At 41.1% G+C, this 19,056-nt stretch overlaps 3 protein-coding genes across 4 annotated transcripts; 2 read left to right on the top strand and 1 right to left on the bottom strand.

Moving 5' to 3' along the window:
* Positions 1–460: 460 nt before the first annotated feature.
* Positions 461–3,109, top strand: eif1 (eukaryotic translation initiation factor 1). The gene is made up of 4 exons (XM_030408761.1): positions 461–670; positions 1,432–1,595; positions 1,795–1,896; positions 2,008–3,109. The coding sequence occupies exons 1-4, from the start codon at positions 640–642 to the stop codon at positions 2,050–2,052; spliced, it is 342 nt and encodes a 113-aa protein (XP_030264621.1). The 5' UTR covers positions 461–639; the 3' UTR covers positions 2,053–3,109.
* A 492-nt stretch (positions 3,110–3,601) lies between these two features.
* Positions 3,602–7,534, top strand: si:ch211-198p11.6 (uncharacterized). 2 transcript variants are annotated; one of them, XM_030408760.1, is made up of 6 exons: positions 3,602–3,819; positions 4,970–5,025; positions 5,123–5,233; positions 5,555–5,695; positions 5,814–5,907; positions 7,159–7,534. In XM_030408760.1, exons 2-5 carry the CDS (start codon positions 5,020–5,022, stop codon positions 5,898–5,900), a joined length of 345 nt encoding a protein of 114 aa, XP_030264620.1. In that variant the 5' UTR covers positions 3,602–3,819; positions 4,970–5,019; the 3' UTR covers positions 5,901–5,907; positions 7,159–7,534. The 2 variants fall into 2 exon arrangements, with proteins under 2 accessions (XP_030264620.1, XP_030264619.1); XM_030408759.1 differs by lacking the exon at positions 7,159–7,534 and adding an exon at positions 6,031–6,532.
* A 367-nt stretch (positions 7,535–7,901) lies between these two features.
* On the bottom strand, positions 7,902–18,288 carry LOC115576232 (polyserase-2). Its single transcript, XM_030408739.1, has 10 exons — positions 18,189–18,288; positions 13,950–13,970; positions 13,097–13,259; positions 12,354–12,622; positions 12,091–12,236; positions 11,739–12,009; positions 11,345–11,516; positions 10,669–10,922; positions 10,443–10,540; positions 7,902–9,626 (listed from the first exon to the last, which is right to left on the bottom strand). Exons 1-10 carry the CDS (start codon positions 18,241–18,243, stop codon positions 9,282–9,284), a joined length of 1,794 nt encoding a protein of 597 aa, XP_030264599.1. The 5' UTR covers positions 18,244–18,288; the 3' UTR covers positions 7,902–9,281.
* Between the last annotated feature and the right edge of the window lie 768 nt (positions 18,289–19,056).

The raw sequence follows: 19,056 nt of genomic DNA, 5'->3' as shown, positions 1-19,056 counted from the left end.
TAATTACGTTTCAAAACATGGACATTTACAATTAGTGGATTTGTGTGAGCACAATAATCAGTCTCATTAAAAATATATGAAGATAATAATATGAAGAATGTGTAGACCTGGAGTAAATGTAGACTTATCACATATTGTGGGTATCATTTTGTGAAAATTAGGAAAAATTCACATGATATTGATACTGTGACTTCAAGCAGCAAAGCCTCTTGAATTTGAGACAGCTTCATTCTTTTGAATACATTTTATAATGTTAAATGATGATGGAAGCATTTGATAACAGTGCATTTATGTAATATAAACACAATATAATATTTGTGTGTAATTTTCCTGTTGCAAAAATGACTAAATGATGACATCACCTTTACTGTAAAGTTGAGAAACAACAAGGCGTGGCTTCCGGCGACGTTTCATTCGTGCGTCAGCGACGTACTGACGTTTCTTTCGGGGCGGGGCTATAAAGCCTTGTTTTTCAGTCCTAAGAGCTCGACAAACTCCATTTTGTGAGAGCAGTTGAAGGAGGGTCGAGCGACGTCCCCGTGAAAAGGCAAAACCCATAAACGAGACAAAAAGTCAAAGTTAGCCGACGAACCGCTCGCTAACCAAGTTATCATACGAAAGGAAAGCAAATCTTATCGTATGTCCGGTATCCAGAACCTCCATACTTTTGGTAAGTCATTTTTTAAATTAAACTGAACCTTGAGACGGGGTGGGGGAAGGGCGAGTGTTCATGAAGCTAACGTCAAGCTGCCGAAACTTATTTCGACGTTTTACTTACTATATATATGTTATAATACTTTTTTCTTGGTGTAATCAGTTCTGATACATTTAAAGTAAACGTGTGACTGGTAATTAAATCTCTTGCGTCAGAATTAGCCAGTCTGGACCGTGATTTTGGTCGAGGCGCAGGCCTTTGCTAGCGGCCGCCATTTGGCCTAAATTTTGCTGGAGGCTCGTTAGCTTATTCTTCACGTCTGTGTAGCGTCAGAAAGACATCGTACCACAGCTGGAAAAACACGGTTCACCAAGTTCAACCTTATTTTAGGCTTTTGGTTAAGTAATGAAAAGGAAAGCTGCCATGTCATGTCTGCTGTTTTTTGTTTCTTTTTTTAAACGGTTTAATCGTACCGCTTAGCATTAGCTGCCGGACGCTAACCGTAAGCTGCTGCGCTGTATATTTAGCACGTCTGTCTGCGCAGTTCCTGATCTGAAATATGAGCCTTCCAAAGAGATTTGCCAGATGACAACACAGAGCAGATGAAGAGCTGGTTCGGCTGCGTTGTGTAGTCGATCAAGTAGACAATTGATTTAATAAGTAATTTGCTTGACATAGGTGACTCGTATTCAGTATTTTTTGTGTAATAATATATTCAGTTTTTATAGTTATTAACCTGTAATTATAATAGTGTTCTGCCACTCTTTCCCTTCCAGACCCCTTTGCTGATGCAACTAAGGGTGATGAACGCCTCCCAGCCGGGACTGACGACTACATCCACATAAGAATCCAACAGCGGAACGGCAGGAAGACCCTTACCACTGTCCAGGGCATTGCCGCGGACTATGATCTGAAGAAGCTGGTCAAGGCTTTCAAGAAGGTATGAATCTAGGGTGGGGGTTGGTCTTCAGTTGTTTTTACTGCTCTTCTTGAGGTCTAAAAAAATTTGCAATTTTCTTTTTTTTTTTATATATAGCATGCTGCTAAACCTTAGCTGTTGTGGGGTGGGGCAGTGTGTGTCCTTGGTTCCTGGCTCCGTGTATACTGACTCATTGTTTTGCTCTCTTTAACCCCAACAGAAGTTCGCTTGCAATGGGACAGTGATTGAGCACCCAGAGTATGGTGAAGTGATCCAGCTTCAGGGAGACCAGCGTAAGAATATCTGCCACTTCATCATGGAGGCAAGTCCAAACACAAACCAAAACACTTCTCTGACTGAGCGATTGTTTTGAGTGATCTGATCTGAAAGGTCAAAGGACAATTTCATTAATTGATTTCTTTCTTCTTTGCAGATTAAACTGGCCAAGGAGGAGCAGCTCAAAGTCCACGGCTTCTAGAAGCTGCTAGCAGCCCTCTCCCCCTTCTCCCCTTGAAGGCAATTAAACTCCCCTCACCCTCTCCTACCCTCCTCCTATGTGCTGCTGTTGCTCTTCCTCTACCCCCTTGCAGCCCCACCAGCTCCTATTAGCTAACACGTGAATTACCTCTGACAAACATGGGACTGTGTAACACCATCGCCTCCCTACAACACCAGGGGGCAGGGTCGCTCCCACAAAGACGCACCACTGCAGCTCCACACAACATCAGGGATGAGTGGTGATGACCCTCCCACACACACTTCCTCCTTCCTTTCCCCCTCGTTTATTTCCTTTTAATTTTTTTTTTTCTTTTTAGGTTCATGTGCCACGATAAGTGGTTACCGTGTGTAACTTTTTGTTTTGTACTTCAAGGTGTTTCAATAAAACGATGAGTGTCCATATGTTGGAGTGGAGTGGTGTCATGGGGGATGGGGTGGGGGCTGGATTTGTGTTTGTGACCGATGTGGGTAAATGTAGAAGAACAAAGGCTGCAGCTGGGAGGAGGGGAAGGGGGAATTCTGTTGAGGCAATTGCTGCAGAAATTAGTTTCTGGAGCTTGCCAACAGTAGTGACGTTCCTCTTCTCAGTCTGCTTCGATATCCACGTTGTCTGTTTACATTCCCAGCTGCCTGCTCCCCGGTTACTGAGCAGTGAGGGTATAAAGTACTGACCTTCTCCACCATCCCGTCCAGCAAATTTGGTTTTGCTTATTTAATGGCACATTTTTCTATTTTATTTTATTTTCCCCCCCCTTTTTGGTTTCTTTATCTGCCAATTCAAGTATTAAAACTAATGGGGTGGTCAGTGGTGGTCTTAACTTGTCAGATTGAGGTCCATAATGTGGCCTGCGATTATGGACACTTGAATATTTAATTTACAGTACTATAATGCAATAATTTATGAACATGCGTTAAGATGTATACAGTAAAGATCAAAGCCATGACCAGGTCATACTGTGCTCCTGTGACTGACGGTGATGGAGAGCGAGCCTGTTTTGCAAAGTTCACATTTGGTTCAATAAAAATTCTGTAGTTGATCAGCATGTCCTGTGTATTGTTTGGTGTCAATCTCTGCAATGGTTTAACGGTGACTGTACTCAGGAACATTTACTTCAGCACTCTACACAAGTACCATATAATATTATAAAATGGTTTAACTGTCCCACATGTTTCTAGTCACTTGTAGATAAATATGATACACATATTTACCATTTGGATCCAGGCAAAGAATAAGTTTTAGCACCTTTTTTACATGTAATGTTTGTTCCTGTCTCTAATAAACTGACTATAAATGAGGTGGGTTTGGGGGCCATTTACACATAAAAGGAGACTTATCTTGTATATATTTGATAACTTTGGAAAGTCCAAGTATGAAATGAAAACACAAACTATCAGTGAACATGCAATTGGGTATGTTCTTTGTTTATTTAACCTTAACCCCTGTTTAAACAACGTTTTCCCTGAATAATGTATGTCTCTTCAATTCGCCTTGTGTCATTTTTGGGTATTTTAGCATTCGCTTTACGGTGCACGTAATTTGTCCATTCTGGGGACCCTTCTGACTCCATGGCAACGCAAATAGCGCCATTGCTAATCCAGTTTGTTTTTTAGCTGCAGGCAGCAAACAAAACGACTCTTCTCTGCATTCAACGCTATTAAAAGGGGAAATGTGACTTTACCTCAAATTGACGAACTTCTACATTTATAAAATAAGATGTGTGCATGAAAGTACAGGACCGTAAAGGAGGTAAGACGTTAGCATGGTTAGCTTCCGTTAAAAATAATATGGCACGCGCTTTATGCTTTGTTCCGTTTAACTAAACTGGAGTTTTCTAAAATGTAATTTATATTTTTATAAAAGCTCTTACATGTTAATGAGCAGTTAATACTGTGAGGAACGATTCCTCAACACAAGTACTGATTCTTCAGTCCATGATACTGCTAACAGTTACTTGTGTACTTTGACTTAGTTAGCTTAGTAATCACTTAGTCACTTTAGGTACTTTACTTACTTTAGTTTCTACTACATGGAACAAATGTACTTTCCCACAACTTGAAGCCGGAGATGTCAAGCATTTATCTTTAAGGTACAAGTACTTTAACTGAGTATTTATCTATTCTAAGATCACTCCATGTGTCTGTGTTAGACACTAATAACACTAATTCACATCATAACTGATGATTATTTTCACCTTTGATTAATATGTGGATGTTTTGCTCAGTTATTTGATGAGTTGTTGGATCTGTAAAATATCAGGAAATGATGGTAATATTGATCAGCGTCAGATGATGTCCCCTAGGAGTGAGCTTTTTATCAATATTATATCATTATCGATGTAAGAGTCTATATATCGTCTTAGGTTGTTGGATTACGTCATAAGTGTTGTTTTTTCCTTGATTTAAAGGCTGCATTACAGTCATTACATCCTCATTACTGAGGATTATTGGCCTCACTTGGTCAGTATTGTGATATTTGTTCCTTTCTGTTGCCCAGTCTGAGCATTAAGGAAGAGCTTTGAGAGGCATGTTGTGTATCTCAGTACAACGTATAACACGGTGAAGATATTAATCTAGACCCTGATGTCTTGTTTTGTCCACAACCCACAGATATTCTCTGCCAAAGACGAGGAAAGAAACCATCACTATTGACACATTAATATTAACCAAGAAGAGCCAATTTTATGATTTTTTAAAATGTTTTTGATGAAAGTGTAAATCTTAAATACAACCATTAGTAACTAGCTGTTGAATAAATCTAGATAGTAGAATAAAGTAGCACAAATTGCGGATACACTACCTCAAGATAATACTTAATGAATAAAGTACTTACATGAAATAACTTACTTTCTTTCTTAACTAAACATGCCAAATTAACCTACAGTACTCATCATTGACAGAATTCCCAGATAAGATGTGACAGTTAAAGGTGTCCTCTCAGAAACAGACAATGCAAGTAAGCAAGAATACTTTTATCTGGATACCGTTTCATGAAATATCTCAGCTTGACTCTGTTCGATGTGTTGATATATTTCCTTGTTCTTGTTCTTCAGGTGTTGCCAGTTTGGGGGCTTGCCATCCCCCTCCCAGCAGTGCTGATGATCACTCTGAGTCTTTACATGATCGTCCTGGGGATCGGGCTGTGGATCAGATCCTGCCTCAAGGTTGGCGGTCCAGTCACTGTTAATTACAAAACAGGGAGGCCTTTCTCCTTAACAGAGTTTGTGAAATGTAAAATTTTAGTGAATTAGGTTTTAAAGTCCTCTTTTTTTATCTTATTCATCCAGTTTTCACATAAATGGTCAAGAGGAACAAATAATGAGCAGAATTAGTGAATTCAGCAGCTGGTAACATCTTAACCATGCTTTAATCATTTTATTGTTTTATCTTGGTTGGCCAAATGTTGCACTGTGTTTCTGTTTGTTACCACAGAGAAGTAAAACGGTGCAGAAGTGATGCTGATGTTTGTTTTCTGTCTCCTGAAGGACCGCTGTTCTTTAGACTGTGGTGACTGCTGTCCAAACATCTCTTTATGCGAGCAGTGCTTCAGACTGGCAGAAATGTGTAACTGCAGTCTGCCGACCGTCAACTCCTGTTGGAGGGAAACATCGTGCCCTCCTTCTAATGTAAGTGACATCCAAATAGACATTTAGCACACTGACCACAAATCATATCATATATTTGAATCATTGATCATTTTAACGTGTTTGTCTTTAGTGAATTGGGTGTTATGTTTCCTCACAGTGTGCCAACTGGGACTGTGCCTGCACCTGTCAGCCTCCGGAGTGTGACTCCTGTAACTGTCTCTGCTTCGAGATCAGGATCAAGTAAAGCAAACGTATGCCTTTATTAGAGCGTTTACAATGGTGACAAAGAGTAACAGCACATGTCCCTGATGGTCTGCACCTTAAAGCAGGACTACTCCTCTGTGATCTTCTCTTTTGCTCTCTTACCAAATAAGACTGAAGAAGAAGACTGCCAGCAGATGGCAGCCTCCCCTGTCATTTTCAAGAGAACAGGCCATCAGGTCACATCTGGTGCTGCTGCTGTTCACTGTCTTTAAATTAGACTGTTCGAAACCAGATGACTCAAAGTGTTCAGCAGGAGTGTGTGTGACAAAGATAAACCCCCCAATGTATGAAATATTTTATCAAATTATCAATATATTGTGAGATTGCATTTTTTGAAAATTAGTTTATGACAGTGTTTTTCAATCCCAGCCCTCTGTACTGCATATTTTGGACATTCCCTGTTTCAGGACACCTGATTCAGATGATCAGCTGGTCATGAAGCTCTGCAGATAACGACCCAGCTGTTTGGATCAGGTGTGCTGCAGCAGGGAAACGTCTAAAACATCAACAGTAACCCAACAGGAAATGTCTCTTGTTTTATGTTCCTTCTAATCAAAATTCTTTAGTTCAGTGATTAAATAAATGATGTAAACATTCACTGTGACCATCAAACAGTTGTGCTCATTGACCTTTAATCCCACAGTGGTATAATACATCAAGGAATATTAAAGGATTACATGCCACAATAAATTAGGATGCACTCTTTAACGTTATATTTGATTATATACTATTCTAATAACATTAAATAAACTGCACATAGTACAACTATGTTGATCCTTCTGTATTTGAAGCAGAACCAAAGTTGGTACTTTTTGTAATGTAATGAAATAGAAATAACAAAAGGAAAGTTCTACAGAGGTAGAACTCACAATTACAGGTTTGGACTTAAATGACAAAATCTCTGACAAATTCCGTCACCTCACTCTCTGTATTCTTATGTCAAAGTACTAAAACACTAAAACAGGACACTTACAACACCAACCTGTTTATTACTCAATTTTGAATATAGATGATATCTTGTATATCTTTTATTTTGGATAAAAGTGAATGTAAAGTGTTCTTTATTTTATACGTTGCCTTTTCTTTTGTAAAGTTTAAGGACGATTCATTAAGTTAAAGCTGGAGTTAATCGATATTGTCGTCATTGACAATATAGCTCACAAATCAATAATGTGTTGTAAGATATTTATATTTATATATAAAAGGTTTGGTGATTGCCTTAAACACGGGTCAAACAGGAGGAAGTACATTTGTTTGGGACTACTTTCAGCAGCGGATGAATCTACGCTGCTGGTTAAAGATGCTAAAGTAACTTTGAATTCTTGTTTTATACATTCTGTTTTTTGACATTTTTATTAAATTCTAAAATGTTTTAAAAATGGTTCTAACAGTTTGAATTCATCTTTGGTTTCTGAGTCTTCATCAGTCACACAGAGACTCTGTAGATTGTGATTACCATGATTGATTCCATTTTATGTCTTCTTGTCATTCCACGATTCATGTCCCCTGCTGCGATAACGATAACTCAAAGACCTCCTGAGGATGGATTTTATTATTATTTATCTCATCAGCTCAGCATTTTAATGTGTCCAATAAAGCTTTGGCTTACGGCCAGTGAATGTATCCTTTAACTGCTAATCAGCAAATGTTAGCATTGTTTAGTAACTAATCTAAGATGTCTCTTGTTGTAAACATAGAAGATAATTTAATCATCTTTACCTTAGACCGCTGACCTTTGTGTTGTACAGACAGGTGTAACTGTTATTTTGTGCTGCAGAGACGCCTCTCTACAGTTCAACAGCTCCACAAACTACAACCTCTGAAATTACCGTGCACTCTTTTTAAAAAATGGTGGCGGTGTCTATAGGTGCTCTATGTACTCGGGCACACAACACAATTTTGTAGATATAAACCAAAACAACATACTGTAACATACACGCTCACAGCACAAGGAAAATGGGGCGAAATAAAGAAAACAAGATCAAGAAACAGATTTTTTTTACTTCATGCCAAAAGACAAAGAGGACAATTATTTTGTACTTTCACAGTTTTTCCTGACAGTTTTATTCTTCAGCAAAGCATGGCAAGACTTACAGCTGATATTTATCCTTCAAACCAATGTAAAGTGCAGCTTAAAGGGAAACTCCACCACTTTCACACATCAAAAAGTGTCTCCAGCATTGAGCAGTACAACTGCATATGTGTAAAAAGTGGTAAAAGTCTGAATAAAGTATTTGTAGAGCAAACATTAAGTGCTGAGTCGCTTCAGATAAACATTAAGGTACAGTGGCTGTGTGAGGTAGATGATGGACGGGCTGGTCGTGGCCTTGTGCTCCTCAGACCTCCAGAACATGCTTCTTTAAAGGAGACCCATTATACTTTTCCTCCAGTGTGTTATATATGTTATTGTGCATATAAAACAGAAGCTCCTCTCTCTCTGCTTCTGAGCGCCTTTAACTCCGTGACTTTGTGACATCACTACACATCACCACGTCACACATTCGCCTGATTTATGTCCAGCTGCTACTTAAAACGTAAAAATTAATTTAGCACAGTTGCTCTGTTCTGTGGGTCAGGCATGTGTAAGTTGACCAATCAGAGGAGAGTATTCGGAAGGTGTGTTCTTAAAGAGACAGGAGCGTCTCAGACAGATGGGGGATGCAGAGCTGAAGTACTGGACACGTAGCATATAGACCTGTTCTAGTAGTAACCCAAAATAATATTGGGTGATTTTCTTTAAGTGAAATAATCATCAGTAGATAAAAAATATGTATATGACACATTTCTACATGCTCGAAGTCAGCCAGACGTGTTTCACCTCTAATACAAGAAGCTTCGTCTCTTCTTCTCTAACTGGAGGGGAGTTGAAGGCTTTTAAACCCTGTGTGAGAGTTAAAAGCCTAAAAGAGGTGAAACGTCTTCAAGAAACTGGAACGCGTCCAGTTGTCTACGATATGGCACTTAGAATAAACCATGAACCAGATGACTGAACCTTCATCAACATATATGACAACGATTTCTCACATTTAAAAGGTATTGATTCAATAAATCATAATAAAAACAGACATCATAAGGTTCAAAAACCATAAACAACATTTATAAATTTGTTCTTCATTTTAGACTGGAAGCACTCAGTGTCCTGAATCTCCTGAGACTGATCAGATAATTAAGATGAATCATGTTTTATAGTTGTGACAGAGAAGCAGGCTGCAGGCTGAGACACTGCAGCTGAACACAAGTGTTACTGTAGTGTTTCACAAAACCCTTGAAGAAGAATCAAGTCACAGATCACTTCACGCAGCCTGGAGCCACATTTGAGCTCGTTTACATTCATTTGTGCCTGTGACATGGTGTAAAGGTCCTATAAGAAGAGGTGGACACATACGAAGAAGACGAGGAGATGGAAGAAGAAGAAGAAGGTGGAGTGAGCAGGAGCGCCCGCGGTGGTGGCGACCACGGTGGTGGCGGTGCTGTTGGCGGTGCTGTTGGAGGTTGGAGATAAGAACGCTCCCACCGTCCGAGCCAGGAAAACCTGATAGGTGCTCAGTTTGGTGAAGACCATCACATCCTCTCTGGTGTCTGACCGGGTGCTGCTGGTGCTGTTGGTGCTGCTGTTGGTGCTGCTGGAGTTGTTCTGAACCGCTAACACAGCCGCCTGGAACCAGGAGCCGCCCAGCTGACACATGATTGGACCGCCAGAATCACCCTGGACAGAGTCAAGAACATTTTATTATTGTAACAGTTTAATGAATTCAACATTCGGCAACATTTTATCATGAAACTACAGAAAAAATCTTTTTTTTCTCGTTAGTTTCACTTAATTTGCTTTGTGTTTAGTACTTTCTTATCCCTTAAAGGAATAGTTCAACATTTCATGAGAGTCAGATGAGAAGGACAGCAGTTGGATATGAAGCTGGTCAAGTGTGCATACGTATGGTGTCTGAATAATCCAAGACATTAGTTCCTGACTGAGGTTGTAACCATCAGTTGTGGTCCACATAGAGTGACCCAGATTAGACAGAACAGTTATTTATTAGCATTAACAGTGAAAACAATTCAGCCGGCTCTCTACCCAAGGTGAAATGTTAGCACTACATCACATTGATTCGGTCTATACAGAGTAGTGATGCATAACTTCAGAATGTTTATGAGACACTTGTTCTAATGGCCATTTAACCCAGGGTGAGTTAATAAAGCCTCTGGGCTTCTGTCAACCCTGGGTTAGCAATTTATGTATGAGAAGGATCCCAGTGTTAACTGTTAGACCAGAGTAAAAGATAACCTGGGGCTAAAAACAGGCCCTGTGTTAGGCCCTTAAATCACTGTCATAAAACTGTGTAAATGCTCGGTGCAACAACCTATGAAACGTCTTGTTTTATGGCGTCAGTGTTGTTTCCACATTACGTTTTGAACGTTCATGAACACATCAAAGTCATGTGACGATCCAGTGGGTGTGTGAATGCAGGGTAAGTTACTAAAGTTTCAGATTAAACATCGATGTTTAAAAGTGTAACCTGCTCACCTGCTCCAGTGTGAAAGTTCCTGTACAGATGCTGTCACTCGATGACGTGTTCCCACAATTTACCACTGAGGTCTGGAACTCCTGCAGAGCTTGTTCCTCTAGAAAAAGAGGGAATGTTGTGAAACCTCTCAGTCAAACACAGACTGGCAGTGCCTACATGTCTGATCTAAAGAGGTGAAATAATGCAGAGAGTTGGTTTGACGGTCACACTGTGTCATGGACTCACCTCCTCCTCGCCCGGAGCTCCAGCCAGCAGCCCAGCAGGTGGAGCCCACAGCGAAGGTCTGTCCGTTGTCCAGACAGATGGGCTGGATGTAGTCAGTCAGGATGGGTTGGGCTGACAGAAGCAGCACTGCCACATTAGACCCAGTGAGGTTACTCAGAGTGATGTTTGTCACATTCAGCGTCACCTCGAAGGGGTTGGATCCATTTTGGTTCAAGCGCCCCAAAACGACGGTCCATTCAGAGGCTACGGGAGAACTGAGGGGAGACAGACAGACACAAACCATCTGATTACAACAAGAACTGGACCTTCATAGATTCAGTACCAGTGTTAGAACATGTCAATATATCAGCAGCCGACTTTACAAAACAGGCTGTAAAGTTTTATTCCTCTTCTGCAGCCAGAGTGAAACGGGTCATTTCGCGGAGGTTGTGACACCGTTTTACAGCTGCTTCATTCACAATGTAAGCCTATGGGAGAAAGTCTTTCCTGGCTGCAGTGCATTCAGTGACATTGTAATATCACAGTTTGCCCACTATGAAAGTTGGCTCCAGAGCCTGGCGCTCTTCCTGGGGCCTTGGACTGACAAAGCTGCTAGTACGACTGTAGACTCTTTGTAAATCATGTTTCATTCTCAAGACTTAAACAGACCACCATGACTGCAGTCCAGGTGTCTCACCTGGGGAAGCAGTCAGCGTTGCTCAACACAGAGTCGACGGACACCAGAGTCCCTCCACACATGTGACTTCCATTCTTCTGGAGACTCGCCATCCAGGGCCAGATACCGGCCGACGCCACCGAGCTTCCTCCCAAAATACGTGTGTTCCTTGGGGCTTGGCCACAAACCACAGCTGGAGAGAAAATCAAAAGGTACACAGTCAAACTTTGATCAAACCCAACAATGAAGAGCCCAGAGTTTCCAAATATTACAATAACAACCAGCACCTGCACCGCCTTGGTTGAAAAAGGGGCCGGTGTAAACATCATACGGCTTCAAAGAAGAAGCAGCTGAACCACTTCAAGAATCAAACTGTTGTCGTGTGTACAGAAATATCTAATTGACATGAACTCACGTCTGGCTGTGGTGGTTGGAGCGATGGTGGTCGGTGGTGCTGGCAGACCAGCACAGGTGACGCTGAGGTCTCCGTCTGTCCCAGTGGACCTGAAGGTTAAGAATCCGGGCTGGTTGGTGGAGATCTGGCTGTTGATCCAGGTCTGGTACCGGGACACTCTGGCGTAGACTCCTGGGAAATTCGGCAGAGCACAACCTCTTCCAAAACTGACGACTCCAGACTGGATCCAGCGACTGTTCTGCTTGCTAACCATCGGACCGCCGGAGTCTCCCTGTGAGGAGACGAACATTTAGGAGGAGGAATCTTTGCAGCAGGTAAAATGTGACACAAACACAGGTGTGAAAATGATTACCTGACAGGAGTCCCTCCCTCCTTCACGTAAGCCGGCGCAGATCATGTTGTCTGTGATTCGACCCACTCCATAGTCACAGTTACACTGTCTGTTCCCCACGGCCGGCACCTCAACCTCCATCAGGTTTTGTGGGGAAGGAAGGGGCACTGTAGAGACACAAAGCAGCTGAAGCAACCGTCACATAATAAGGTAAATGTATCCCTACTGATGGTCAGTCACACTGTCTCTGAAATTAAATCAGATCCAGTTGTACTCTGACCCACCTCCAAATCCGATGGTTCCCCAGCCGGTGACCCAGGAGTCGGTGCCGTTGAAGAAGGTGCTGTCCGATGCTGCGAGGCAGACGGGCCGGATGAAGTTGTTGAAAGTCACAGGTGAGGAGAGTCTCAGGAGGGAGATGTCGTTGTCACTGGTAGAAGGGTTGTAGTTGGGATGGTTGATGATCTGTGCCACTGTCCGAGACACCGCATTGGGGTTCGATCCCTCCTGACTCTGACGACCCAGACTCACTACCAGACCACTTGTACCGATACTGATCAGAAGAGAAACACGAGACATGAGAAGCTGAGAGAAGCTAACAGTGTCCCTGTCACACAGAGGAGCTCTCAGGCCTTTCACCTTACATTGAAAGTTAGTTAGAGCAGAAATGAACCCTGATGTTAAACAGCCTGAACCCACTGAGCACTAAATGTCCAAGAGACGTGACATCAACTACTTTGACGACGTTGAAAAGACGTTCAGTGGAGAGCCAGAAGTGTTTTAGACGTCTTTTAAACATCAACTATTGATGCCCAAGAAACAACATTCAACATTGGAATATTGAACGACCTGATGAACACTGGATGACCAAAACATGGTACTTGACGACATGAGACTCGACTTGGAAGTGAAAACCCTGTGACTGACTCTTTATTTTGTGTTTCAGTTTAAATACTAATCCAGATTTATCCCGACAGCCATACTGGGAGCCACTGTTAGAAAGACATCACGGCATGTTGTTGCTCACCTTTGGAAGCAGTGAGCTGCACTCAGCACCCACTGGTTGTTGATGAGGGATCCTCCACAGAAGTGAGATCCTCCTATCTGCAGACTGACCTGCCAGGGCCAGGCTCCTGCAGGGGCCACCTGACCTCCAACAATCCTGGGGTTGAGAGGAGGCTGACCACACACTGAGGAGACACATGACACAAACACAGAGTGAGACCTCCTGTCTGCTCCCTGGATTACCTCTGTGGTCTCTGACAGCAGCCAGCAGGATTAGAACTGCTGCTCTGTGATCCTGGGAGTGTGCCCACGCTCTCAGGTGTGGCTAATCCACCATTCTTTAGTGATAAAGGTAAATTATCTCATTTCATTATTAGTCGAGACATTTCATTCTCCAAATTTCTGTGTGTTTACAGGTCTTGGGTAGTAATACTGTACATGTTAAAAAGTGATATAAAGTCCAGAGTTTGAACCTCAAAGGATCCCAGTGGATCAAGATATCGTGTCATAGAGAGGAAACACAACTCTCCTGAACACAACATGTGTACAGAGAATCTAATCTGATAAACTGCCTCAAGTGATGTCACTGAGTGGCTGAGTTGCATTGTGGGTAATGTAGGCAGCAAGTTTAGAAAAGGACAAAGGACGTGTTGAATAAAGAAGGTGATATGACATTATGACAACAATAGACCAGTGGACTGCTTTTCAAAACCTGGCACCTACATTACCCACAATGCATTTCAGCCACTGAGTGACATCACTGGAGACTGGTGGAGTTACCCTTTAAGTCTGGGACTGACAACAAAACAAACGTCCCAACAACACTTTAAATGACGGACGGACAGTCAGGAAGTAAAAGAGAAACCTGAACTCACCATCTGCTTGTGAGTGAGACTCTGAAAAACAGAAAACAAACAAAAATCAGTTTTAAGACAACAATTCTGTTTTCACACAGTATGTACTGATAACACTGACATGTGATGACATCAGCCGCCTTAAATAGTCGGCTAATGTGAGGTTTATTCCGACAGTTAAAATCTGCTGAGTCAGACTCTCTGAGGCGAGAGCAGAGGAGTGTGTGGACTCTGACTCCTCTTTACATGGGACATTATGTTATACTGTCAGAACTACAGACTTGTTAAAATATAGTTCCCTTTAAACGCGGTAACAAACAACATTTTAATGAGGTCAGTGAGTGACGATGTGTCTCCTAACAGCCTCCTGTCATGTTGTTTTAACGGATCTGTGTGTGTGTGTGTGTGTGTGTGTGTGTGTGTGTGTGTGTGTGTGTGTGTGTGTGTGTGTCAGCTGTCCCATCAGACTGGTTTACTGCCTCGTCTGACCGGATGGTGAACATGCTTCCTTATTTTCTGGTCAGACAGGAAACACAGGGAACATAAATGTAATAAGAAGAATCTCGGTCAATGTTTGCAAAAAGAAAAACACATTCCAGTCCGACACACGGGTGAGCCGACTGCAAAAACATTTAAATGCATCACTTAATGATTATAAAGAGTCATCATCTTAGTTTCATGTCTCAAGGCAAAATGAAGTCATGAGTTCCTCGAACTTCAACATGTTTCCTGTAACTCCAGAGCCAGAAGTAAAAAATGAGCGTGAAGGAAGTTTTTTCTACATTTATCTGACGACTGCAGCCGCCGTCTGCTGATTGTTAGACGAGGTTTGTTTGTTTTTGCTCAGTTATTTCAAACAATATTTAATTGTGTGAATCAGCAACACATGTGAGAAAATACAACTGTGAATGTGTCTGTGTGCGTTCATTAAAGGAGCATTTCACTGAGTTTCGTAGTCCATAAAAACATTTCTGGAGCTTCACAGTGAAACAGAAGCAGCTTGAGATTTGATTTAAAACAGAAACTTTCCATCAATGTGGAGGGAGGAGATGATGACGTCATTATATATGCTGATGACATGATTATAGTGTATCTGAAGTTGTAGTCTGATTTGATTTGATCACTGACTGACGGACAACATCATGTATAACTGATCCTGTACTGACTCCAGCCTGATGATGGCTGAGCGTCCTGACGACATCACAGCAGAAGTTAAAGGGCTCATTCACTGAAACTCATCAGGAGGAGAACGCCCAACATCAGCCTGTGACGTTAATCAGGTTTCATGCTTTAATCAGATAAAATTGTCACGTTTAAGTCGTAATTTTCCACATTCTGTCCGACATTCAGTAACACAAGTTTTTCCGTGTGATAAGGAAGTTGCCGCCCCGCCGGTTCAGTCAATAGATTTCTTTCTTTTCTTAGCAAACATTTTGCAATCATGGACATAATGAGGTGTGGCTGCATGTTCACCTGAAACCCACCTCCTGCTAACATTCCTCTGAGCTCTGACAGCAGAAATCTGTGGTTAAACTGCGTTGGGACGCTCACCTCAGACTATCTGTCAGAACTAAAGTTCCCCTACATGTCGTCGAGTAACGCCACAGAAGCCTTAATCTACATGCATCCTTTTTAAGGATTAAATTACATAATTATGGTTATTAAAGTGATTTATCTCAGTGTACGCGTCATGTTCATGTCATTTAACGTGGGTTTGAGTTGAGACTCTGTTTCTTGGATTGACTCAATCTTACAACATGTTAGTCTCTACAAACCATAAGTTCCTTTTAAGGAATTACGTCAAAAGGTCTTAATCACACCCAGACGACAAAGACCTGTAAATAGTTTATTAATGCAGAAATGTTCCTCTTACTTCAAGGATCGGTATATTTGTTTCCATTCAGGGAGGTTTTCTTTGCACTTCACTGTGAAGTTAATGTGGAATGTTCAAATGGGGCTTGAGGTGAAAAATGATTGGAGTTGTTCCTCAACACACCCTGTTGGTCTACAAACCAGAGAAAGACCTGCAGCTGACCAAACAGTTACACTAATCTCTCCTCAGTGAAAGCCAAACATCTTCAAAATTGGTTACATAAGTAATAAATTAACAACGACACACGTCAGTGTGAAGATATGTCACTTAGAACAAAAGAAACTTTCAATAAAACAAAAGTTTCCTCTCAGAGCCTCTTGTTGTTCTGTAATAACGTCTATCTGGTTCACTTTACTCGAGTATTTCTTATTTCTCCACTCCACAACGTTTATCTGATCATTTAGTTATTAGTTACTTTTAGATTACATTCATATTTTGCTTTATTGGCAATCAGATTAAAAAATACATACATAACAAAAAGAAATCATGTTCTGATCATTAAGATTATTTCAGCATTGAATAATCATCCAGATCCAAATTATAAAGTTTCATCATGTCGTCTTTTTAAATAAGATACGTAAACTTCCTGAGGTTCTGTCTGAGTCAGCAGGAAAAGAAAACCCATCAAAGTGTGACCGGCGTTCTGTTGGAAATGTTCTGGTAAATTCATCCATCTCAGGAAAAAAAAAGCAAATGAAAAGTTGTGAGTTTAAATGATCCGGTCTGAAAGTTCAGGTTCTACTGATCAAATGATGTTCGGAGGAATAACAGCAGAGTCACGAGTCCAAAGACAGTTCCAGGCTCAAGGAATCATTTCATGTTTTTGTGTCTTTGATAGAAAATAAGATGAGTGACTTTTATTGTCAAATCTTGAGTCAGGAAAAACACCAGATGTTGACGGGCATTTACAAAATATTCAGGTAAATTCGTCCATTCTCAGACAAAAACAAATGTAAAGTTGTGACTTAAAATGAGCCAGACTGAATCTTCAGAGCACAGCGAGGACAGCGAGGAGCCCGAACACTGTTCTGGGTTTGAGGGATTATTTAATCTTTGTGTCAGAGTGAATCTCACAGCGTCAGTGTTTCTGTCTGACCCACAGGAGCTTTAAAAAGATGTTCCTAGATGTTTACAGACATTCATCTTAATATTATCATCTTATAAAATATCTTCCTCAATGACAAACTGCTAATCCTACATTTCTTTAACTGACCACGTCCAACAGTTCAGAGTGGGTCGGGTCAGCATCTCAAAGCCAGTTGAGGATGAGAGTCAAAAACTGAATGTCAGGACTAATTTAATTAACTTTACTGAGGATTATTACATGAAGAACGGTCATAGCACACTGAGAAAAACCTCTAAAAGTTCTCAGCTTTGGACCAAATTAAAGCTATTTTGTATTTATTGTTTTCTTGTTCTTGTTCTGCAAGAGGAAGATGTTGTGTCTGTCTCGTGTTGGTTTGTCAGTCAAATAAACAAATCACGTGTGTGACAAATTAAGATTTAACTTCATATAAAAACATGTCGTTCTCATCATATTACACACACAAAACTGCAGTAAAAACCTGGAGAGTAGATCAGAGAGGCGACGCATGACGTTCAGCAGAATAAACACAGACGTTACAGTACAGTTACAGTACTTTATTTATTTTCTTCCATCTTTTTATCTTTCTCTTTAAACCCTGTTTATATCCACAGTGTGATGTTTACTATTCAAGAAGGAGCAGCTGAAACGTTCAGGGATCAACAGGGTTTTTCTGATCCTGATTCTGAAGAAGACAAACTTAGAAGTCAAAATTGGACTTTTTAGATCATCAAGTGGAAAGAAACCTCCTAAAAATCCCTGCAGCATGAATAAATCCCTCTCAACACGAGCAGCTGAGGACGTGTGTGGTAAACTGTGATCTAGAGACAGAATGACGACAGTGACTGACACTCAGTGAGTGTAATCACTTAATGATTATAAAGAGTCATCATGTTAGTTTCATGTCTCAAAGCAAAATAAAGTCATGAGTTCCTCGAACTTGAACATGTTTCCTGTAACTCCAGAGCCAGAAGTAAAACATTTGCATGAAGGAAGTTTTTTCTACATTTATCTGGCGACTGCAGCTGCCGTCTGCTGATTGTTTTTTATATGGTCGTTTCTATTTTTATGTTATTCCTATTTCCCAAAAGTTTCAACACATTATACTTTTGGACGTTGCGACAGGCTCGACTCAGCACTTTGATTTTCTGCATTTTGTTGTAAGAAAGTTAGTAAAAAGTTGAATTTTGAACACAGCTGCTCTTACTGGATTATAGTTTTTAACTTCCTCCTCAGCATGTTTCCTCCTCAGCAGATCTCAAACATGATTGGTTCAGGTGTGTGTGGTGAGGACGGCCCTTACCTGGTATCAGGATCATCAGCAGAGCCGCCACACAGGTCACTTTGTAGAGAGCCATGACTGTAAATCCATAACATCAGACGTGCAGCAGCGTATATACCCTCTTTCCCCTCCCCCTCTCTCTCTCTGTCAACACAAACACACCTCTCTCTACCTCTCTCACTCACAGCCTTACCTGTCCAGTGACACGCCCCACACCTCACTGCGAATCACCTGTCTCACCTCATCAAACCTGTCAGTCTCTGAGCCAACTCAAGCACTGTTCTTAAGAACAATTTGGAGGGATTTGTTCTTGACTTGAGTGTTTCCTTCTCATCTTTTCTTTCAGTTCTACTTCAACTAAAATTCAGAAGAAAATGCACTTTTACTATTTATTTGACACTTGTAGTAACTTTGTTCTTCAAATAAAGATCATAAATACAACATGTTAATGAAGGTTAATTGTTGATGATGTTGATGAGTTGTTGCCATGAGACAAACCTCTAACATGAACAATGTGGAACAGATGTTTAGTGTCAGCTGTTCTTCTCTTGATCATGTGACGACCCCTCAGATTTATCTGGTGGCCCTTTGAAGGGGCCCGACCCAAACAGTCTGGGAACCACTGGACTGAACCAGCTATCTGTGTATAAAGTGTCTCCACAGCCAGTAATCTGCTGCTCTACCACTGATGCATCAGTGAATTATGTAATAATGTCACATAATCAGTCATGTTCACTTGTAATAGATTACATTAAATGATCCAAACAGGAAGGATCAACAGAGTTTGAGTTCTGTGGGAGACATAGGAAGCATCTGTGCATACATATAATACACCTGTGGAGGTGATGAACACATTAACAATCACAAATGAAATATTTTTAATATAATC

This window comes from Sparus aurata, chromosome 23, assembly GCF_900880675.1.
Source record: "Sparus aurata chromosome 23, fSpaAur1.1, whole genome shotgun sequence".
Lineage (NCBI taxonomy): Eukaryota > Metazoa > Chordata > Actinopteri > Spariformes > Sparidae > Sparus > Sparus aurata.
This window is presented reverse-complemented; position numbering and strand designations above follow the sequence as displayed.

Bases quoted from the DNA above. Each gene is read 5' to 3' on its own strand.
- LOC115576232 (XM_030408739.1), bottom strand. From the start codon at position 18,243: ATGGCTCTCTACAAAGTGACCTGTGTGGCGGCTCTGCTGATGATCCTG. The intron at 12,010-12,090 runs GTAATCATTTTC...GTCTCCTCACAG, and splicing joins GAGGGAGGGACTCCTGTCAG to GGAGACTCCGGCGGTCCGAT. The intron at 10,923-11,344 runs GTGAGACACCTG...GTCTCCCCTCAG, and splicing joins AACGCTGACTGCTTCCCCAG to TTCTCCCGTAGCCTCTGAAT.
- eif1 (XM_030408761.1), top strand. From the start codon at position 640: ATGTCCGGTATCCAGAACCTCCATACTTTTG. The intron at 1,596-1,794 runs GTATGAATCTAG...TAACCCCAACAG, and splicing joins TGGTCAAGGCTTTCAAGAAG to AAGTTCGCTTGCAATGGGAC. The intron at 1,897-2,007 runs GCAAGTCCAAAC...TCTTCTTTGCAG, and splicing joins TCTGCCACTTCATCATGGAG to ATTAAACTGGCCAAGGAGGA.
- si:ch211-198p11.6 (XM_030408760.1), top strand. The intron at 5,234-5,554 runs GTTGGCGGTCCA...TGTCTCCTGAAG, and splicing joins GGATCAGATCCTGCCTCAAG to GACCGCTGTTCTTTAGACTG. The intron at 5,696-5,813 runs GTAAGTGACATC...GTTTCCTCACAG, and splicing joins CATCGTGCCCTCCTTCTAAT to TGTGCCAACTGGGACTGTGC.